Raw genomic sequence first — 21,922 nt, 5'->3', positions numbered from 1 at the left:
CAAAGTGATTGTTTGGGATTTGTCACAGCCTTAACAAGAATACGTAGACTAAAATAGAAAACTCAGACTTCCGGGATGGTTTTACTCTGTATTTCGAATGCAAATATAGCTGTTCCTACTTTTTAAGGCAGTTACTTTCACTGGTTTATGATGGAGTGAGGCAGCTTGACACTAACTTTTGGGTTTTTTTAATTTAGCCATGCATTGAAGCTCAGCTGAAGTTGCTTTTGATTTGTACATAGTTAATGTTGATTACTATTAACCTCACCATTATTTTTAATGTGAATTTGGAACCAGCGGGTCAGTTTCTATCACGAAAAATTGTGACACCCTGTCACCTGGAATTCAAGGCGTTATCCCACAGCATGCTGGTGGATGACGGTGGATTGATGGACATACTTAGGAGAAAGTGAGGATGCTGGAGATCAGAGTCAAAACATGTGGTGCTGAAAAAGCACAGCAGGTCAGGCAGCATCCGAGGAGCAGGAGAATCGGCATTTCAAGAATCACATTCCCGATGAAGAGCTTCCGCCCAAAACGTCAACTCTCCCTGCTCCTCGGATGCTGCCTGACTGGCTGTGCTTTTCCAACGCCACACTTTTTGATGCATATATCTGTCATGTACCTTATAAACTTTAAGGAAGAAAGCTGCAAGAAAGTTTATGACACACTGCTGCCAGGCCTGTGTGCCTCCCATAGCAAACTCAATTGGCTTTGCATTTCCTCCCTTTTCACACAGGAATGCAATACAGTGGTTAAATAAAAGTAGCTTACATTACAAATAAAGCCACATGGAGTGTAGTAAAAAAAATAGTTACACAAAGAGCCTGTTAATAAAAAATTCCACATTGCACAGACTTAAATGCATCATGTTGACATTGGGAAGGAATTTGTTAGCATGTCTTCACATACTAAGTGGTAGAAATCCAGCAATGTGTGCCATCAACAAGGTGCACTGCAGAAATACAGCACAGATCCTTGGTTTCACCTTCCAAACCCACAACCACTTCCGCCTAGGACAAGCGTAGCAGATATATGGGAACACCATCTCCTGCAAGTTCTCTACCAAGCCAGTCACCATCCTGACTTGGAAATATATCGCTGTTCCTTCAGTGTCACTGGGTCAAAATCCTGGAATTCCCTCCCTCAGGACATTGTGCATTTACCTAAACACAAGGACTGCAGCCATTCAAAAGGCAGCTCACCATCACCTTCTCAAGGGCAAGTAGGGGACAGACAATAAATACTGACCAGCACATGTCCTACAAGTAAATAAAATAAACTTCCTTTAAAATTCACATGTAGGTAGACCAGGGAAGGATGGCAAAGGAAAGGGGATTACAATATGGGAAATTGTCTATAGACACCATGAAACTAGCTTTCAATTCCAGACTTTATCAACAAATTTAAATTTCAACATTTTGGTGCATAGGGATTTTAATCTAAGCCCCCAAAGAATGGGTCCAGTGACATCACTGCTACATAACAGTCTCCCCAGCTGTTTCAGATCAAATCCTCTCTTTGTGCTCCATTAGCTAATCCTGTCTCCTGGATGGCATGTAAAGAAGCTACCAATGAGCCTCATATACCCGCATTAGAGAGAGGAAGGACAGATTGGATACTTCCTCTGGAATTGCAATCCAGCAAGTTCTGGATGGGAGTGGACAGAACACGTGTGTACTGACAGAATAATTAAATTGAGCATCTGTATAGTGGTCACCTTATTTAATTTGCTCTTGCATAAATTTATAAGTAGGAGGAGGGAAATCAAGGACCAGCTATTCATGGGTAATGATAATGATCCTGTTAACAATGGTCCTTATTCAGGTGTAAATTGTCTAGTAATCAGGGGATGAAGAGAGATGGCAGGACTCATGAATCTCCAGAACTTGTTGGTCAGATTATACCTCCTTGCAGTTTATTTCACACCAATGGCAGCCCACCCTCAAATTCCTTATTAATTTAAAAAACTTCCTAGATTTGCACATTAATTTATGAGTGGCACAGCGATTAGCACTGCTGCTTCACAGCGCCAGAGACCTGGGTTCAAATCCCACCTTGGGCGACTGTCTGTGTGGAGTTTGCACATTCTCCCTGTGTCTGCGTGGGTTTCCTCCCACAGTCCAAAAGATGTGCAGGTTAGGTGAATTGGGCATGCTAAATTGCCTGTAGGGTCTGGGTCGGCTGCTCTTTGGAGGGTCGGTGTGGACTTGTTGGGCCGAAGGGCCTGTTTCCACACTGTAAGTAATCTAATCTAATTGCTTGTTAAACTCACCACAGAAAGCCTGGGCTGGTAATTTATAGCAGAAGGAGCTCTTTATCAAAAATTTCATTTTGTTTTTTGGGATTATGTGCTTTCATGGTGAATGCCACTTTAATTGACCAAGTGTTTTTTGTAATGCAACTCAATCTCTCTGACCTAGAAGGGGAACAGTTTTCAGTGGAAGTCTCTTTCCTGCAGCCAGTAAACTTTTACTTTGAGATATTTTTTAAAAAAAGCTTTTATTTTCCTGTTTTGTCTCTTTTTTTTGTTTTCTCTCTCTCCCCTTAATTCTCCCTCTTTGGGGTGAATTGTCCAGACTGGAGCTGGAGGGAGGAGGGGACAGGTGGTGGAGGGGAGGGGAGCAGTATTGGGGGCATCTGGAAAATTCTTCAGGTGGGTTATGTACTGCCCTTCTGCCCATCTTTAAGCTGCCTGCAATGTTCCATGGAGCAGTACGGGACAGTTGAGGGCTGCTTCCTGCCTGGTGTAAGTTCTGTGGCTGATTGGAGGATTTCAGAGGTGGCTGATGGGAAGGGGAAGTAGGCAACTCCCTTGAGGGTATAAGCAAATGTTTAGTGTGTATGTTTTTGAGTTATTTATTATCACATATATCTCGAAAAAGTGTTTTGTCGCCACAATCTAGCACCATTTTGAATTACAAAAAGAAATTTGATAAATAGAGATGATTTATATTTATGTTGAGATGTCTGTGATGAGGAAAATTAACAATTTCCTTTCTTACTGTTGTATGTTGCAGGTATTTCCTTCAGCCCAGAGATAATGGCAAGCCAAATAAACCTGTTGATTTGGGTTCCTTACGGCTAAATGTTGTTTACACTGAGGACCATGTTTTCCCTTCTCAATATTACGACCCCTTGAGGGATCTTTTATTAAAATCAGCAGATGTTGAGGTAGGGTTGTGTACTCTGAGCTTCAATCTTATACGAGATCTAACCTAATGGTAACCTTAAATTAGGTCCTAATCTTAACTCTCAAACTGACGCTAACCCTAACCCCAATCCCAAATTGAGGGCTAACATTCATGGGAGACTTTATTCAAACTCATTGAAATAAACCAAACTTGCCAAATGAGAATACAGACACAAGAGAGGACAAACAGCCTCCCATTTGCACCCATTCTTGACCCGAACACCTGAAAGATGGTCTTGGTAACACATGTGGGGTGAACGTTCAAACCCTGTGTCCCCAGTGAGCACAGGTTGGAGCTCAGTAGATTTCCACTTCACAGTCTGTGTCAGGAACTGAGTTACCATGAAAGTGACACACCCCTTCCCTGCCCCAAACTGCCCCCACCTCAGTCACCATTTCGCCTCTCCACCAGCTCTCATACCCACCCACCTCTCTCCATTAGCTCCTCCCCCACCTCTCTCCATTAGCTCCTCCCAGACTGAGCTGAAAGTCCAGTTGGCACATCCGCCGAATTTCCTTCAACTTCTGGAACTGAAAACAAAAGCAAAACGGAATTTTATTTTAAAAAAATAAGCTAAAAGTGCTCGAAAAACTCCATGGGTCTGTCAGTACTGTTGTAGAGAGAAACCGAGTCAGTAAGGAAGATTTGTGTTCCTTCATCAAAACTGTAAGAAGTTTGAGATTTTGACAGGTTTCGAGAAGGTATCTGGTTGGGTACATGAATAAGGAGGGTTCAGAGGGAAATAGGCCAAATGCTGGCAAATGGGTTTAGATTAATTTAGGATATCTCGTTGGCATGGACGGATTGGACCGAAGGGTCTGATTCTGTGCTGCACAGCTGTATGACTCCCTAACTGCGGATCCAGGGAAGTGGGTGCTGGGGAGAGACCAAATGTCAGAAGGGATGGAGGTGCTAGATGAGGGAGATTGTAATAAAGGAACGAACAAGTATGGGTCTCAGGGAAGGTGTCATTGTTAGCAGCAGAATCCCAGGAGGACATGATGTTTGAAAGAGGGGATGGTTTCTGTAGATCGGGGACATTGGGGAGGGTGGGTCAACAAGGAAGGGGTGCATAAAGAGTGTTCGTAAAGAGTGTTTTAAGAGAGGTTCCCACTCTCGCACACCCCTCCCAACCAAACCACTTGCCACCCCACCCCCTCTACTCCCCATTTCCAGCTCCCCTTACAGAGCCCTGCCATTACAGTATCCTTTTCCCATCTCCATCCCTGAAACTGGAGTATGACCAGCTTTGGAGGAGGCAAAACACTGGGGACAGGTTATGGTGGCGCTGTTTTAAACAGGGTTGTGAAGGGGTGGGTTTTGCAAACTGCCCTAAGAAAGCAGCCTACATGGATTTCACTGAACCTTCGGGCCTTAACAGACCAGAACATTGCAAATTCTTTGTGGACAATTTGCAGTCATGAATTTAGAGTTGAATCGATTTCACAAAGAAAAATGAGCCCCTTCTGTTACTGGTTGCAACTTTTTGGGAATGCCAAATTCTTTTTGAGGTCATGATTTGGAGATGCCGGTGTTTGCTGAAAATGTGTTGCTGGAAAAGCGCAGCAGGTCAGGCAGCATCCAGGGAACAGGAGAATCGACGTTTCGGGCATAAGCCCTTTTTCAGGAAGGGCTTATGCCCGAAACGTCGATTCTCCTGTTCCCTGGATGCTACCTGACCTGCTGCGCTTTTCCAGCAACACATTTTCAGCTCTGATCTCCAGCATCTACAGACCTTACTTTCTCCTCAAAGATGCCGGTGTTGGACTGGGGTGTACAAAGTTAAAAATCACACAACACCAGGTTATAGTTCAACAGGTTTAATTGGAAGCATTAGCTTTTGGAGCAACGCTCCTTCACTATCACCTGATGAAGGAGCGTCACTCCGAAAGCTAGTGTGCTTCCAATTAAACCTGTTGGACTATAACCTGGTGTTGTGCGATTTTTATCTTTTTGAGGTGACATTGTTGTAGGGAATTACCAGGCAGTTACACAGCGCATTGCTGCCCCCTGCTGTTGATTTAATGTTACTGTATCACCTGGAAACCACTTACCGCACTGTCAAAGCAAAATCATACAATTTAAAAAAAGGACAAATTTAAAAATCACACAAGACCAGGTTATAGTCCAACAGGTTTATTTGGAGGGACTAGCTTTCAGAGCATTGCTCCTTCATCAGGCAGTGAAGCACTCCCTGATAAAGGAGCAGCGCTCTGAAAGCTAGTGCTTCCAAATAAACCTGTTGGATTCTAACCTGGTCTTGTGTTATTTTTAACTTTGTCCACCCCGGTCCAAAACCAGCACTTCCAATCATTTTAAAAAAAGGAGCTAGATTGGTATTTGGACATGAAAAGGCTTGGAGGAGGTGAAGCGCAAGGATCGACATTACAGCCAACAACTGAAGAGATAGCACAGGTGTGACGGGCCAATTGACCTCCCTTTCAGTAGTGGTGATGTCATCCCTTTTCTGAACCGAAGGGAAAAGAATCCTGACATCTCCCATTCTTCTTTCAGTGATGAGAGCAGAGTGACCGTTTTCTTGTGCATGGAACAATGCTGATGCTGTCCCTGTTTAACTCTCCACAGCCAGTTTCCGCATCAGCTGCTCACATGCTGGGAGAAGTGTGTCGGGAGAAACAGGAAGCTGCTGTTCCCCTGGTCAGACTCTTCTTGCATTACAGCAAGATTGTCCCCTTCATCAGCGCGATAGCAAATGCTGAAATAAACAGGACCCTGTGAGTAAACATTTTATTTTAGAAACGTCATCTCACTGATTCTGAGTATTGTTGATAGAATTACACAAACTGCTCTTCCTGCTTGCTTCCCTCCTCACTTGGTGTCACCTACACTGGCTCACGTTCCAGCGAAGCCTCCAATCTCACCTTGTTTTGTTCGGACAGGGGGTGGGGAGATGGGAACAAGCTCCCCTCTGTCCACCCTCCCTGATTGGCACAACAAAATGTTTCAAGACCTTTTCAGCATGTAGCATGGGAAATCATGAAGGTGTTGCGTAAACACAAGTTTTTAGTTTGTATGATGAAGGGCAGTACCTAGGATGAGTAGGACCTTGGTGTGCAAGTACCTAAATCCATAAAGGCAACAAGATAAGTGGACAGGTTAGTTAGCAAGGCATAAGGGATACTTGCTTTTCTTAGTTGAGATAAGGACTAGAAAAGCATGGAGCTTATGATGGAGCTGTTTTGAACATTGGTCAGGCCACAGATGGAATACTGCACATTGTTCTGGTAGCCACATGAAAAGAGGGATGTCATTGTACTGAAGAGGAGTACAGGACATTGTCTGGCCTGGAGTGATTTAGCTATGAAGACAGAGCTGATAGGCTGGGATTATTTTCCTTACAGCAGAGAAAGCTGGACGGGGAGCCTGACTGAGGTGTAAATAATTATGACGAAAGTAGATAGGGAAGAAACTTCTCCCCTTAGTAGAGGGGTCAATTACCTGCGTGGTGGGGAGCTTTCCTGATGAAGGGCTTGTGCCCGAAACATCAACTCTCCTGCTCCTCGGATGCTGCCTGACCTGCTGTGCTTTTCCAGCGCCACACTTTTCGACTCTGACTCTCCAGCATCTGCAATCCTTACTTTCTCCTAATAACCAGGGGGCATTGGGTTAAGGTAAAGGGCAGGAGGTTTAGAGGGGGGTTAAGGAGCACTTTGCTTTCACTCAGAGGGTGGCGGATATCTGGAACTCACAACCGAAAAGGGAGCCATCACAATATTTCAGAAGTATTGAGATGAACACCTGAAATGCTGTAATACATAAGGCCATGGGCAAGTGAGAGTTAGTGAGGTGACTGGCATGATGGACCAAAGGGACTGTTTCCATGCTGCAGTATTTTATGACTTGAGTTGGGAGCACTAATGTCAGAGGAACCACACTGAACCCAATGCCAGGTCATTGTTCCTAAACACTCACCTGATTCAGGGCTATTCTGTTGTTAAACCCTTGTTGTGGAGGTTAGACTGGGATGAATGAAGTCAGAAGTCACATGACAACAGGTTATAGTGAAACAGGTATATTTGTAATCTCTTCACCACTTCACCTAACGAAGGAGCAGTGCTTCGATAGTATATGATTTCCATTAAATCTGTTGCACTATAACTTGGTGACTTCTAACGTAGTAAACCCAGCATGTTGAGGTTAACAAACAAAGAGCCTTCATAGGCTGAACATGCCACTGTTGGAGGTGATGCCAATGTTGACGTCTGTAACACACTGCAAGCAGAGTGAGAAATATGGAAAATCTCTCGGCAGATTCCTGGTCAGCCAATCAGACACTTGCAGACCCTCAAACATTGTCTCCTTTTGCAAAGCTTTAGTCACTGTGTTCTAGTTCACCCAACTACACAGATTTGTTCCTTTTCAGGGATCCAAACACCATATTCCGAGGGAACTCCCTAACCTCCAAGTGCATTGATGAAACAATGAAACTGGCCGGGAGGCATTACCTGCAGGTCACACTGAAGCCAATTGTCGATGAGGTGAGCAGTATTTGTCAGGGTTAGGGTCTATGTTAATCAGATCAAAAAACAGATCACACTCACAATCACTCAAATATACACTTAACACCCTCACAGACTCAACTGCATGCATACATGGACACTCACATACACAGTAGCACGCACATTGACTCTCACATTCTCACAAACGCCATGACTCTCGCGTTTACACCCTTACACACACAGTGTCTCTCACTGACAATCTCACACACATACTGATGCTCACGTTCACACACACACAAACACACACAGTCTGTCACATTCACACACACTCACACAGACTCTCACATTCACACTCACCAATTCTCACATTTACACACACACTGACTCACATTTACACACATTCACACACACACTGACACATATGCACTCACACTGTAAACTGACACACAGGCTTACACACTGTCATTTTCACACTGACTCTCTCAATCTCACTCTCTCACACTCATGCACATTATTTCATATTCTCTCTCTGACTGTCATGTGCTTACAGTCACACCTCCACATACTCTTACACTGGATATCACAACTGCATGCAAGTTTACACACACACACACTCATTCACACAAATGCTGACTCTCAAACACTCGCTGGCACATACTCTCCCACACATCCAAACTCAATCTCTCAGACACATTCTCTCTCACACACACCCGGAACACTCACACGTGTACATTTTCCTGGAAGTCTCCTGTTTTTATCTAGTGTAGTATATTCTATAATTTAGAATTTATAAACCAACTGTAAAGTCCTATTGAACGACAATATTTGCTCCTACATTATCAGGAATCAAGGAGTTCCATCCTTAAAGCATCAGCAAAACATTTCAGAATGCTTCTTCATAAAACTGATATTTAGTAGCTACTGGTTGAAGAGATACTCTCATGCACTAACCTGCACTCTCACCTTCCTGCAGTCATCCCCTTGCACTTACACATTCTTGCAAAGTTTGGGAGAAGATTTGTAGCTCGGGTGCTCGTTGTTGTGGTTCTGTTCGCTGAGCTGGGAATTTGTGTTGCAGACGTTTTGTACCCTGTCTAGGTGACATCCTCAGTGCTTGGGAGCCTCCTGTGAAGAGCTTCTGTGATGTTTCCTCCGGCATTTATAGTGGTTTGCCTCTGCCGCTTCCGGTTGTCAGTTCCAACTGTCCGCTGCAGTGGCCCAATGGCCCCAATATACCGGCCACTACAACGGAGAGCTGGAACTGACAACCGGAAGCGGCAGAGGCAAACCACTATAAATGCCGGAGGAAACATCACAGAAGCTCTTCACAGGAGGCTCCCAAGCACTGAGGATGTCACCTCGACAGGGGACAAAACGTCTGCAACACAAATTCCCAGCTCGGCGAGCAGAACCACAACATTCTTGCACACTCACTCCCACATACTCATTCTCGCATTCTCACTCTCTGTTTCACATGTGCACACACATTTCAGCTCAGTCATTATTGAGTGGATCTGAATTTATCACAGATGAACATTTAGGCTCTTTTCATTAAGATCTGTCTGGATCCAACAGGCTGGTAATGAATCCAATGGAAAGCCAAAGGGAAAGTGTGTTTTATGATTCATCATTTGGAGAATGATTTCCAATTTTGCAAAGTCTTGGTTTACAGTGAATTTGTGAATGGTTTATGAGCAAAGGGAAGGTATCAAGATGAAACATTGTGTAAGATCTATTAAACATATTTGAATTATTTAGGTTGACTGACGAGTATAAGTTCAGTTGAATTGTAAACCTTTTTTGACTTCTATTTCATAGATATGTGGAATGCACAAACCTTGTGAGATTGACCCAGTTAAGCTGAAGGATGGTGAAAACCTGGAATCTAACATGGTAAGGCTCTTCAGTGTTTGCAATCAACAATATGTGATTTCTATTTCATTAATTTCAGTGTTTGTGTGCCACCTCTGATTTCATTACAGGACAACCTCCGGCAATATGTTGAAAGAATTTTCAATGTCATTACCAAGTCTGGTATGAGTTGTCCCACAGTCATGTCTGACATCTTTTTCTCACTGAGAGAATCTGCTGCAAAGAGATTTCAAGGTAAAGTGACCCATTCTGTCTACTCCAACATTCAGCACCATTTGCAATTCCTCAAACACCGAAGTGCTCCATGTCAATATGCAGCAAGACCTGGATAATATTTATTCTGGGTCAATAAGTAACAAATAATATTTATCAAATGCAAGTTCCAATCAAAGACTATCTTCAACAATGAGAATGTGTATAGGATATAAGCAGGCAGGGAAAGAGTTAAGTTCTGAGTTAAGCGGTTCAGCTGAGCATGACTCTGATCAGATAAGAACTTACAGTTATCAATGGGGTGCTGGAGGCAAAGGTAATGAGTTAACAAGGTGGAAAAGCAGTCACTAAGTAGAGCCATTTAACAATGTTGGAAGTGTTCAGTATGCAAGGTCAGCTAAAAAGGGGAAAAGTATCCATTGTATGAATCCAGTTAACAGGGTTAAAAACATTCATTGTATAACAGTAAAGGGCTTGATCTCTGCTATTGATACTAGTTGATTGTAATGGTTGCCCAATTAATATGTATGTTGCCTTATCTGATGCTCCTCCCTGTAAAATGACTACATAGTTCTTTGAGAAACTGCTGTTCCAGAGGAGAAGACCGTGAACTCAGTCCCTGTTCACATGGGCGATTGTTCTCTTTCCCTCCAGGTACCGGAATAACAATGAATGAGGTAAAACTACACAGTATCTCTGAGCATTTTGCTTCGACTGAGGGGCGGGGGGGAACAGGATGACAACAAGAGTGACTCTGACCATTCAATGGCACCACCATTGTTGAATCCCCCATTAACAACATCCTGGATGTTACCATTGACAAAACTCAAAACGGACCAGCCATATAGACTGTGCGCCAAAAGAGTAGGGTCAGAGGCTGGGAGTCTTGAGGTGAGTAACTCACCTTCTGACTCTCCTAAGTCTGTCCACCATCTACAAGGGACAAGTCAGGAGTCCAATGGAATACTCCGTACTTGCCTGGATGAGTGCAGCTCCAACAACACTCAAGAAGCTTGACTTCAAAATAGCCCACTTGATTGGCACCCCATCCACCACTTTGTCTGACACCAATGCACAGTGACAGCAGTGTGTACCATCCACAGGATGTATTTCAGCAACTCACCAGAGCTCCTTCAGCAGCACCTTCTAAACCTGTGACTATTTTCATTTAGAACGACAAGGGCAGCACATACATGGGAATACTGTCACCTACAAGTTCCCCTCTAAACATATGCCATCCTGATTTGGAACTACATTACCTCTCCTTCACTGTTGTGGGATCAAATTCTCAAATTCCCTCCCAAGCAGCAGTGTACCCACACCACACAGACTGCAGCAGTTCAAGAAAGCAGCTCGCCAACACATTCTTAATGACACTTAGGGACGGGCAATAATTGTTTAGCTTACCCAGTAATCTCAGCATCCTACGACTGAATAAAAAAAAAACTCCAGCCGATGGTTGAGATGAGATTGAACTTGTAACAAATCGTGGCCCCACAGCACTGGATATCTTAGTTTGACCAGATTTGGAGCACCGGGAACAGTTCTGGTCTGCATATTAGAAATAGCATATTGAGCCACTAGCGGAGATGCAGTGAAAGTTTACAAGGATGTATAAAAAAGCTCTTTAACCAGAGAGTGGTGGGATTGTGGAAGTCGCTACCACAGGATAAAGGTGACTGGATATAAGTGGAGGTTATATAAATGCATCAGTTCAAAAGAAATAGAAGAATGTACTGATAGACTGAAATGACAGAGAAACAAGAGGAGGCTGATGTGCAGCATATAGAGCAGCATGGATTGGTTGGACCAAATAGATCTGGCTGTAGGTTCCACAACACTAGATGTGTAGAAGCCTATTTTGGTCTTTTTTCATCCTCATTCCAGTAACGGAATTAATGTAAGGATTCCCTTGGTGCAGCTTGAAGGGAACTCTCCATGTCCTGGCCAATATTTCACCGTCAAAAAATAGGAAATGTTCAGCTAGTGCGTTGTTTGGTATTTGTACATAACTACAACTATTCTCCAGGATTCAATGAACTAAGCATAAACAACAACGGTTTGAATTTATATAGCACCTTGGACATCGTGAAATATCCTCAGGTGCTCCACAGCCAAAAATTGTGGAAGACGATATTCGGGCAGGAATCCAAAAGATTGGTCAAACATGTAGCTCTTCAGCAGCATCTTAAAGGAAGTGCGACAGAGAGAGAGAGGTGGGAAGGTTTCGGAAGGGAATTCTCCAACTTCGGGCCCAAGCAGATGAAGGCACAACTTCCCTTGGTCAATCGCTAATATCAGGTTTGCCACAAAGGCTGAAATGACGGAAGCACAGAGATGTTGGGATGTTGTGTGATATATAATTAGGTGATCTTTTTAGCAGTGAAAGTTTGTAATAAGTGAGGCTGTAGTGTACAATTATCAGATAAAAGAGAATAGCCACTGTGTTGGTTAATCCTCTTGTGTAAATCTAAGCAGAATTGTCTGCAAAGTTGAGAAGGTAACCTGAGTTCTGTTGTTTTCCTAGGTGACGCTGATGTAAGGTACACTGCTGTAAGCAGTTTTATTTTCCTGCGGTTCTTCGCTCCAGCCATCCTTTCACCTAATTTGTTCCAACTTTACCCTCACCATCCGGTAAGTCCAAAATGTGGACTTTGTCACTGTGCAGAACAAACACATCCAAGAGCTGAACTAATGCAATAGTTAGGACTCATTCTCGAAAATAGGGTACAAAAGGGCAAACAAACAGAAAGATGAAAATGTTAGTAACACGAGACAGGCTCATTCAACAGCACTGGCCCTTGTGGCATGTAGGAACCTGTAAGTGCTGATTTTACACAGTCACTTTAGTTTCTGAAACTAGTCCTACTTTATATGTCTTTTTGTATTTGAATATTGCTGAAAAAGAAGAATATGGTGTGAAGGTTTTCATCTTGCATCCATCAGGACAGATAAAATATCCATATTTCGTCACACCTGTCCTCTATGTATAAGGAAAAAACCTGTCCAGGATTGCATCTGTTTTGCCTCAATCAAGAGTCGGTCAATACTAAAAAGCGAAGGAACTGCAGATGCTGTAAATCAGGGACAAAGATAGAAACCACTGGAAAAGCTCAGCAGGTCGTGCAGCATTGGTGGAGAGAAATCACGGTCAATGTTTCATGTCAAATGACCCTTCCTCAGAACTGGGGTCAGTAATGCTCTGAGCTATTGTCTGTGTGCAACACCCAGCTAAGCTGTTCCCTATTCTCATACAACATCAATAGTTCTTCACCTTGAAATGTGGCATTCATGAATCTGTCCTGATGAATACAAAAGGAAAAAAGCTATTACAGCGTGCCCCCTTTTCTCAGCCTCACTCAGATTCTGTACTGCCAAATAACCTTTGGTATTTGATCAGTATTTATCCAGCTCTTGAATGATTTAATTTTGATCAATTACTTTGACAAAGCATTCCATATTCTGTTAACTCAAGGTTCTTGTTGTAACTCGGTTGATAACACTTTCAATCCGTGGTCCTGAGTTTGAGACGACTCCAGAGATTTGATCACATAATCCAAGCTGACTGAGGGAAAGCTGCATTGTCAGATTTGCAGCTTTCTAATAAACAGAAACCTCACCATCTTTCTTGGGTGTAGATAAAAGATCCCACAGCCACTGTTTTGAAGTTCTTCTCATGTCTTGGCCAATGTCTTAATCAACACAATTAAAGCTAATTATTTGGTCAAACATGTGTAACTTGGTGTAAGGTATTTCTCTGCCGTATTTACCTGTATTTAACTTACATGTCATAATTCTCTTCAAGCTGTTAAGTGTTCTTGGGTGAAACAAGTAACTTTGAATCGATGGATCTCATGTTGTCCACTACAGCAGGTTTTCCTCACCTCATGTCTGACTCATAGACAGAGGTGGATCACTGTGTCAACAATATTTTATCAGAGGGAAGCTAATTACAGTAAGGTAGTGACTACCAAAGTTATCTCCTTCACCTGTAAAGGATTTGTATTCAAATGCAGTTGAGTTATTGTGACTGTGGCTTGCTGAGTTTTGAACATCTTCTTCATCCCAAGTGCTGAAGGATTTCTTCATTTCCTCTAGGATCCATTAACAGCGCGAACACTGACCCTGGTTTCAAAGACCATCCAGACTTTGGGTAGCTTATCCAAATCCAAGTCTGTAAGTCCTCTGATTTACTTATTCCGCATTCTAATAAGCGAAGGAACTATATTTAATAGTAAAGATAAAGTTGCCATCATTCCAAAGGACCCTAGGGCTGCTCATGTCTTACAGACTGATGACTGTTGGTGAGTTTAACTTGAAGGTTACTACACCTCAAGCGCAGGGTGTGTTTGAGAAGGTGACACCTCCATGGTGGCCTTGTCTGGTGTGGGAATTCAATCCACACCCTTTGGCATCACAAACCAGCTGCCCAGCTAACTGAGCTAACCAACCCCCATTTAATAGCAACCAGGTACAGGGCAGTGACCCAAACCCATGCTTCCAGTCGGAAACGAGGTTTAGACGGCGTTTAAGCCAATAGATTGGATATGATGGTGGACTCATTATGCTACTGGACTCACCATTCAGAGGAAAGAAGGTCAAATCCAATCATGGTGATTGAGAACCTGATTTCAATTTTAAGAATATGACTGCAAATAAGCTCAAATAATACAACTGCAAATAATAAAACCAGGTGGTTGTAAAACAGGTTCAGATGAGGCATTCAAGAGAGTTTGGATGATTATTTGAATAGGAATTATATGTAAGGGGTCTGAGGAAAAGGCAAAGTTAAAAATCACACAACACCAGGATACAGTCCACCCGGTTTATCTGGAAGCATTAGCTTTCGAAGCGCTGCTTCTTAAGAGCCTGGTGTTGTGTGATTTTTAACTTTGTCCACCCCAGTCCAACACCAGCTCCTTCACATCAGGAAAAGGCAGGAAGTTGGCATGAGATAATTCTGCTCATTTGAAGAGTTGAGGCAGCTTACAGTACATACATGAGCTCCTTTGGCACCACGGCAATAATGTGGAACAAGACAGAAGTCATGAGACTGCAGGACCATTAGAGCAGAGATTCTATTGCTGAATAATGACGATTAAAAGTACTCTACTTCATGAAATGTAACAACTTTTCAACTTGAAGCCTTTCACTGTATTTTCCCTTAAATACAAGTGGTAATAAATAATTCATTTTAATTTAAAACTCCGATTGGTAATTCGGGCTATCTTAACAAACATTTCAATGCTGCTTGTTTGTTTTCCCATCTTTTTAAAGACTTTCTTCTGTTGCCTTTATTTAATCTGCAGGCAAGCTTCAAAGAATCCTACATGGCCACATTCTACGAGCACTTTAACGAGCAGAAATATACAGAAGCTGTAAGAAATGTAAGTATCTTGATGAGCATTTTGTGGGTCGGGTTTGGGTTTGTGATGGGGCTTGGGTTGATTTAGGGATTGGAAGTGGCGGGGGGAGTCAGGATTTGTTTGTGGATTTATGGTTTGTGCTTGTGATTAGACAGAAGGAAACAACAATGATCGTAATGTTATGGATTAATATTTAAAGCTACTTTATGAAGGCCGGGGGAGAGGCAGATGAGTTGGTTTTGTTATGGCTTATTGGTGGCACAAAGATTTAAGTAATGGCATAGAAATAGATGCAAGTCACTTTATTACTACCTTTTCTGTTTTGAATGAAGTTCCTAGATTTAATCTCCTCATCTGGAAGGAAGGACCATAAAAGCATTGAGCAACCCATTGTATTAAAGGAAGGGTGAGTTTCTGTATTCTCCCATTTTCATATGCAAACATTTTACTGCTCTGCATTCACTCCATTTTTATTTCCTGTCCATCTTCAACAGGGCAATTAGGATTTTGTTGGTCCTATCAATCTTCACATGAACTAAAGACAGTTATGTTTAATAGATGGATAAACACGAGAGATTACATTTTGGTAAAACAAACGAGGGCAGGACATGTGCAATTAAAAGTAGAGCCTTGGGTGGTGTAGCAAAACACAGAAACCTTGGGGTTCAGGTGCATAATTCTTTCAAGTATGCGTCGTTGGTAGGCAGGAGGCATTTAGCATGCTAACCTTCATAGCTCAGACCTTGTGAGTATAGGAGTTGGGTCATCATATTGAGGTTGTACAGGATGTTGGTGAGGCATCTTCTGGCGTACTGTGTCCATTTCTGGTTGCCCTGTTATCAGAAGGATATTATCAAGCTGGAGAGAGTTCAGAAAAGATTTATCAGGATGTTGTTGGCAATGGAGGATTTGAGTTATAAGGGAAGGCTGTGTAGGTTGGCACTTCTTTCACTCAAGTGTAGGAGGTTGAGGGGTGACCTTATAGAGGTTTATAAAATCATGAGGGATATAGATAAGTTGAATGGAAGGTGTCTTTTCCCTAGGTCGGGGGATTTCAAGACTCGAGGGCATATTTTTAAAGTGAGGAAAGAAAGATTTTTAAAAAATGAGGGGCAACTTCTTTACGCAGAGTTTCTTGTGTGTGTATTGAACTTCCAGAGGAAGTGGTAGATGTGGACACAGTTATAACATGTAAAAGACATTTGGATAAGTACGTAAATATGAAATGTTTGCAGGGATATGGGCCAAGTGCTGGCAGGTGGGACTAGTTTAGTTTGGGAACATGGTTGGCATGGACTGGTTGGACCGAAGGGTCTGTTTTCAAGCTGTATGACTCCATGACTGTATAAAACCAGCATATCACATTGTATATCATTTTTTAACATTGTTCTCGGGATGTGGGCGCCATTTCTTGTCCATTTGCTGGATGCCCTGAGAAAATGGTGGTGAAGTACACCTCAGTCTCTGGAGTCTCTTGCTGGGCTACATTGGCAGGCAGCTAATTGTCAACCACATTGCGACAGGACTGGAGTCACATACATTTTTCCTTTTCTTCCACTGCAGTATTAATCCAAATTTCTTTTTGGAAGTTGCTCTTGAATTTGCTCCCAGCACCCTTACAGGCTCCACACTGCAGCTGAGTAAAATAAAATCTCCTCAGTGCCCTCCTGACCTCTTTGCCAATTGGCTTACACCTCTGTCCTCTGGTCTCTGAACATTCTGTCACGAGAAACCGTTTCCAGTTCCTTAGTTATTCCATAAAAAGCCTTCAACATTTAGAACACCCCTGTGAAATCATAGAATCCCTACAGTGTGGAAACAGGCCCTTTGGCCCAACAAGTCTACACTAACCCTCCAAAGAGTACCCCACCCAAACCCATTCCCCTCCCCAATTACACTATATTTACCCCTAACTTACATATCCCTGAACACAATGGGACAATTTAGCATGGCCAATCCACCTAACCTGCACATCTTTGGACTGTGGGAGGAAACCCACACAGACACGGGGAGAATGTGCAAACTCCACACAGACATTTGCCCAAGGCTGGAGTTGAACTTGGGTCCCTGGTGCTGTGAGACAGCAGTGCGAACCACTGAGCCACCGTTCCACCAATATTTCTTTTTATAATGTTTTTCCATTGTCCATCCTGGTTCCTCTGTCCTAACATCTACTTGTATCCAACAACATACTCAGCTTGACCTTTTCACATTCTTGGCAGCTGATAAAGCATTTTAGGAAAATGTTAATATTTAACACAAATCAACTGGACAGTGGTAACTAGTTTTTGCAACAGCTGTAGAGTGAAAGTGAGCTATGGTGTTAGCAAGTCAATCTTCATCAATATTGGTAATGTTCAGATTTAATGTTCCAAAAGGAGAGAAATAAAGTTTGATGAAAGTAAATGAGGATGCAACTAATGACATGATACTGCACATTATTAAAATAAATTGTTGAAGGTATCTGTTCAATTAACTATTCTATAGATAAAATTAGGCTGTTCAGTCTTCCTTTGCCTGTCCTGCTGTTGAATGAGATGGGAGGTGATGTATGATCTAACTCCATGTTCCCTCCTTTACTCCACATCCCTTTGCTTAGCAAAGATCTTGTCAATCATTTTTAAGTAGATTATTGATTTAGCTTCAATCACCATTTGTGGAAGAGAATTCCAAATTCCCACTGCCTTTTGCTTCCTAGTGTTTCCTCATTTCACTCCTGCAAAGTCTGACCCTAATTTTTGGACTGCATATCCAAGTCTGAGACTCCCCAATGAGCAGAAATCGTTTTCCTCAATCTACCCTGTCTGCTCTGTTTAATATCTTGAAAGATTTGATTAAATCAACTCTCAGCCTTCTAAATTCTAGCACTTCAGTGACACATTCTTGTGGCTGTGTGTTTTATTTCCCATTTCCGGAGTCTAATTCGTTTGTGCTCGGTGCATTTTATATCTGCTGGCTCAGTTTCTGTTTTCTTTCCATTTTCACTTAAAACCTCTTGGGCATTGGTTTCTTGGCATCGCCTTGTAGATCAGTCACTTATTGATTACTATCTTGGAGTAATGTCCTCTGATTTTGGTCATCTCCACACATGGAAATGTTTTCTCCAATCTACCCTAATGAACTCCTTCAGAATTTTAAGTTTCTCAATTGGGTGAACCCTTAAAGCTCAGTTTTCTGTAGAAAAGAGACCCTGCCTGTTCATTCTGTCCTGCTGTAAATGTTACTCTGAGTCTCTATTGTTGTCATTTCCCTTCACATGCCTGAAGTTTTTTTTCTACCTGTTACCACTTGACTGACTGACTTGACCTCCTGGCAGCAGTTGCACAGCCTTTGAGTGATATTACCATCATTGAATCTCCCACTGTCAACATGCTGGGGGTTACCATTGACTAGAAACTGAACGGGTGTAGCCATACAAGTGCTGTGGTTATAAGAGTAGGCTATGATTCCTGCAGTTAGTAACTTTTTTTCCTGACTGTCAAAGCTTGTCCACCATCTACAAGGCACAAATCAGGAGTATGATGGAACACTCCACACATGACTGGATGGATGCAGCTCCAATAACGCTCAAAAAACTTGACACCATCTATGACAAAGCAGTCCACTTGATTGGCACCGCATCCACAAGCATCACCTCCCTCCACCATCGACGCTCAGTAGCAGCAGTGCATTTACAGGATGCACTGCAGAAATTCATCAAGGCTCCTTAGACTGCATCTTCCATGCCCATGACCACTTCCATCTCGGAGGATAAGGGCAGTAGATACATGGGAACACCACTTCTCCTTCAAGCCGTTCACTGTCCTGACTTGGAAATATATCGCCATTCCTTCAGTGTGGTTTGGCTAAAATGCTGCAACTTCTAACAGCATTCTGAGTCAACCTACATCATTATGGACAACAGCGGTTCAAGAAGACAGCTCACCACCACCACATGCTGAAGGGCAGTTAGGAAAGGGAAATAAATGCTGGCCCAGACAGCAATGTCAATGTTATATTAATGAATACAAAAAACACAGAATCACACAAACAAGTTCAGTAAAGAGGTCTGTGAGTCTTGTCAATTTTAAAGACTACAAGCCAATCTAAACAGAGAGGGAATGTTCCAGTGCTTGACTTCCATAGGTTGTTGTGTTTGTATTAATTGACGGATGAGCTCTGTGAAAGAGAACCCTTTGTAGGACAAAGTGCCTTTTCAATACGTTGTCCCATTGACTATTCCCAGTGTTTTATTTTCTGCCTGTTGTTACTTCCTTGGTGACTGTAAAGATTTGACTTGTTGACCTTCCTGACTAATATTGATGGTTTTCTGTCCAGGTTTATGATCAAGAGAGCCCAGGGAAGAAATCGCTTTGGTATCAAGAACTTTAAGAAGAGATGGTTCCGGCTGACCAATCATGAGTTCACCTATCACAAGCACAAAGGTGGCCCATCATGCAGTTTTCCTTTCCTGACTGAGAGAGTTAATGTCATGCAAGGATAGCACATTCATTGTTCATCATGTTCCACTCTGCTATGCCTCTTAACTGTGTTACTTCCAGTTGTACATTCATCAGACAGACACCAAGGGCCATCCTCTGTTGTTGATCAAGTGTGCACTTTTTTTTTTAAGAGTCTTATCATTAAGTCATTTAGACAATTTCTTGCCCACCACCGACAAGATGTTCCCTAGAATCTGTCAACATGGCCTTCCTGCTCTGGGAGAAAGGAATCGATTGATTAAAATGAGCTTGCATTGTCCCTCCCATCACACGTGAAGTTTGTTTTCCCACAGCACCTTGCCATAGCTTATTTCCCACTCGCTACTAACTCTGGTCACTTATTGACATGCAGAGTAATGAGGTCACTAACCTTAGGAAGAGGTTGGATAGATAGGTGTAGGAAGACTCGACTTCTGAACAAGACCGATACCACAGACACATCAGTACAGTATGGATAGTCACTAATAAATCCAATGCCTTGCCCAGAGATTGGTAAGAAAATGGAACCCAGCATTCCAAGGAGTGGTTGAGGTGAATGGTGTAGATGCACCTACAGGAAAGCTAGGTAAACACATGAAGGGGAAAGGAATGGAAGGATATATTAGTATTAGAATTGGATAAAGAGTGGAGAAAAGGATTAGATGCCAGCATGGATCAGATGGGCTGAATGGACTGTTTCTGTGCTGGATATTCAGTGTTGTGAGTTTGATCAGTTACGTTGTGATTTAATGAATGACCATAACCAGAAGGCTTCCCAGGAACAGTGAATAACTTGGGTTTTGGTGTTAGTTTGTAAGCATCAGAATAAATGAATCTTCTTCCCAATTTTCTTTTTCAGGTGATCACCCATTGTATAATATTCCAATTGAAAATATTCTTGCGGTTGAAAAACTGGAGGAAGAATCTTTCAAAATGAAAAATGTGAGTTAAATGTAATACAGTTCCAGATGTTCTTGTTTAAAATTCTGGAAGGTTCGGACAGATTGATTATAAACAAATTGTTTCCAGTCATTGAGTGGTCAACAATGAGGGGCTAAAGATACAATCACAACTACCTATTTTAAATATCACCTTACACAGCGGAAAGCATCTCCAGGACACTTCACAGGACTGTCAATCAGACTAAGATTGACACTTGAGCAAAGAAGCAGGTATTGAGTTTAGAAACCAAAATCTCTGCCAATAAGAAAGGTTTTAAGGAAGATATTAAGAGAGGGGGAGAGAGAGAGAGAGAGAAAGCATAGTGGAAATTTTAGGGAGGGAATGCCAGGGCCTGGAGTCCAGATAGCTGAAGGCATGGCAAGCCTAGAATCCCTCCAGTGTGGAATCAGGCCATTCCACCCATCAAGCCCACACCGACCCTGCAAAGAGCATCCTGCACAGCCCTACCCCATCCCTGCATTTCTCATGGCTAATCTGCCAGGCCTGCACACTCTGGGAAATTTAACATGGTCAATCCACCCTAACCTGCACATCTTCAGACTGTGGGGGGAAACCGGAGGAAACCAATGCAGACACTGGGAGAATGTGCAAACTCCACACACAGTCGCCTGAGTGTGGAATTGAACCCGGGTCCCTGGCACTGTGAGGCAGCAGTGCTAACCAACGAGCCACCAGTGAAGTGTTTAGAATCAGGGGTGTAGAATAGAGGAAATGGTGGAATTAAATATAGAATTAGAGGAAAGCAGAAATCTTAGAGAGTTGCGGGGATGTAAGAGCTATCAGAGTGAGTGGGGACAAGATCATAGAAGAATTTCAAACCAAAGATGAAATTTTAATGTCAGGGAAATCTTTGTACCAGTGTAAGTCCTGTGAGCAAAACCTGAAGGGGTCCTGGGAGAAGATCAGGAGGAGGGCAGAAGCTGGGAGGCCAGCCAAGAATGCAATGGTATGGTTACATCCGGAGATAATAAAAACAAAGATGTTGGTTTCTGAAGCAGTTGATGGGAAGCAAGTGCAGAGCTTGGAATTTGATGGAGATGGAAGTACAGGAGGAGGAAACCATGCAGACACTGGGAGAATGTGCAAACTCCACACAGACAGTCACCCAAGACCTGAGACCTTGGTGCTGTGAGGCAGAAGAGGTGAAGGGACAGGAAATAATAGCTACTGCCATCACCTGGTTTAATTGGGAAATAATTCCAGTTAATCTGTTGCTCCTCGCTTGCGGAATGGGCATTTCTAAACACAGCACTGAGAGCTGAGTTTCAGAAAATCTGGGAATGTACAGTTACTCACAAAAGTTAGGAGAACGTGAGGACTGCAGATGCTGGAGATCAGAGCTTAAAAATGTGTTGCTGGAAAAGCGCAGCAGGTCAGGCAGCATCCAAGGAGCA

General features: G+C 42.7%; 1 protein-coding gene across 1 annotated transcript in view; it reads left to right on the top strand.

Moving 5' to 3' along the window:
* The window catches only part of rasa3 (RAS p21 protein activator 3), a 193,014-nt gene that overhangs the window by 165,064 nt on the left and 6,028 nt on the right, over positions 1-21,922 (top strand). Inside the window, exons 10-20 of the mRNA XM_043691244.2 lie at positions 3,021-3,174; positions 5,781-5,929; positions 7,579-7,693; positions 9,473-9,547; positions 9,637-9,760; positions 12,267-12,373; positions 13,838-13,915; positions 15,049-15,126; positions 15,438-15,511; positions 19,423-19,529; positions 20,425-20,507. Coding sequence (XP_043547179.1) covers positions 3,021-3,174; positions 5,781-5,929; positions 7,579-7,693; positions 9,473-9,547; positions 9,637-9,760; positions 12,267-12,373; positions 13,838-13,915; positions 15,049-15,126; positions 15,438-15,511; positions 19,423-19,529; positions 20,425-20,507 — 1,144 coding nt within the window. The remainder of the gene's footprint in view (positions 1-3,020; positions 3,175-5,780; positions 5,930-7,578; positions 7,694-9,472; positions 9,548-9,636; positions 9,761-12,266; positions 12,374-13,837; positions 13,916-15,048; positions 15,127-15,437; positions 15,512-19,422; positions 19,530-20,424; positions 20,508-21,922) is intronic.

This window comes from Chiloscyllium plagiosum, unplaced genomic scaffold, assembly GCF_037043375.1.
Source record: "Chiloscyllium plagiosum isolate Xiang-an unplaced genomic scaffold, Cpla_swu_hap1 HiC_scaffold_6, whole genome shotgun sequence".
Lineage (NCBI taxonomy): Eukaryota > Metazoa > Chordata > Chondrichthyes > Orectolobiformes > Hemiscylliidae > Chiloscyllium > Chiloscyllium plagiosum.
This window is presented reverse-complemented; position numbering and strand designations above follow the sequence as displayed.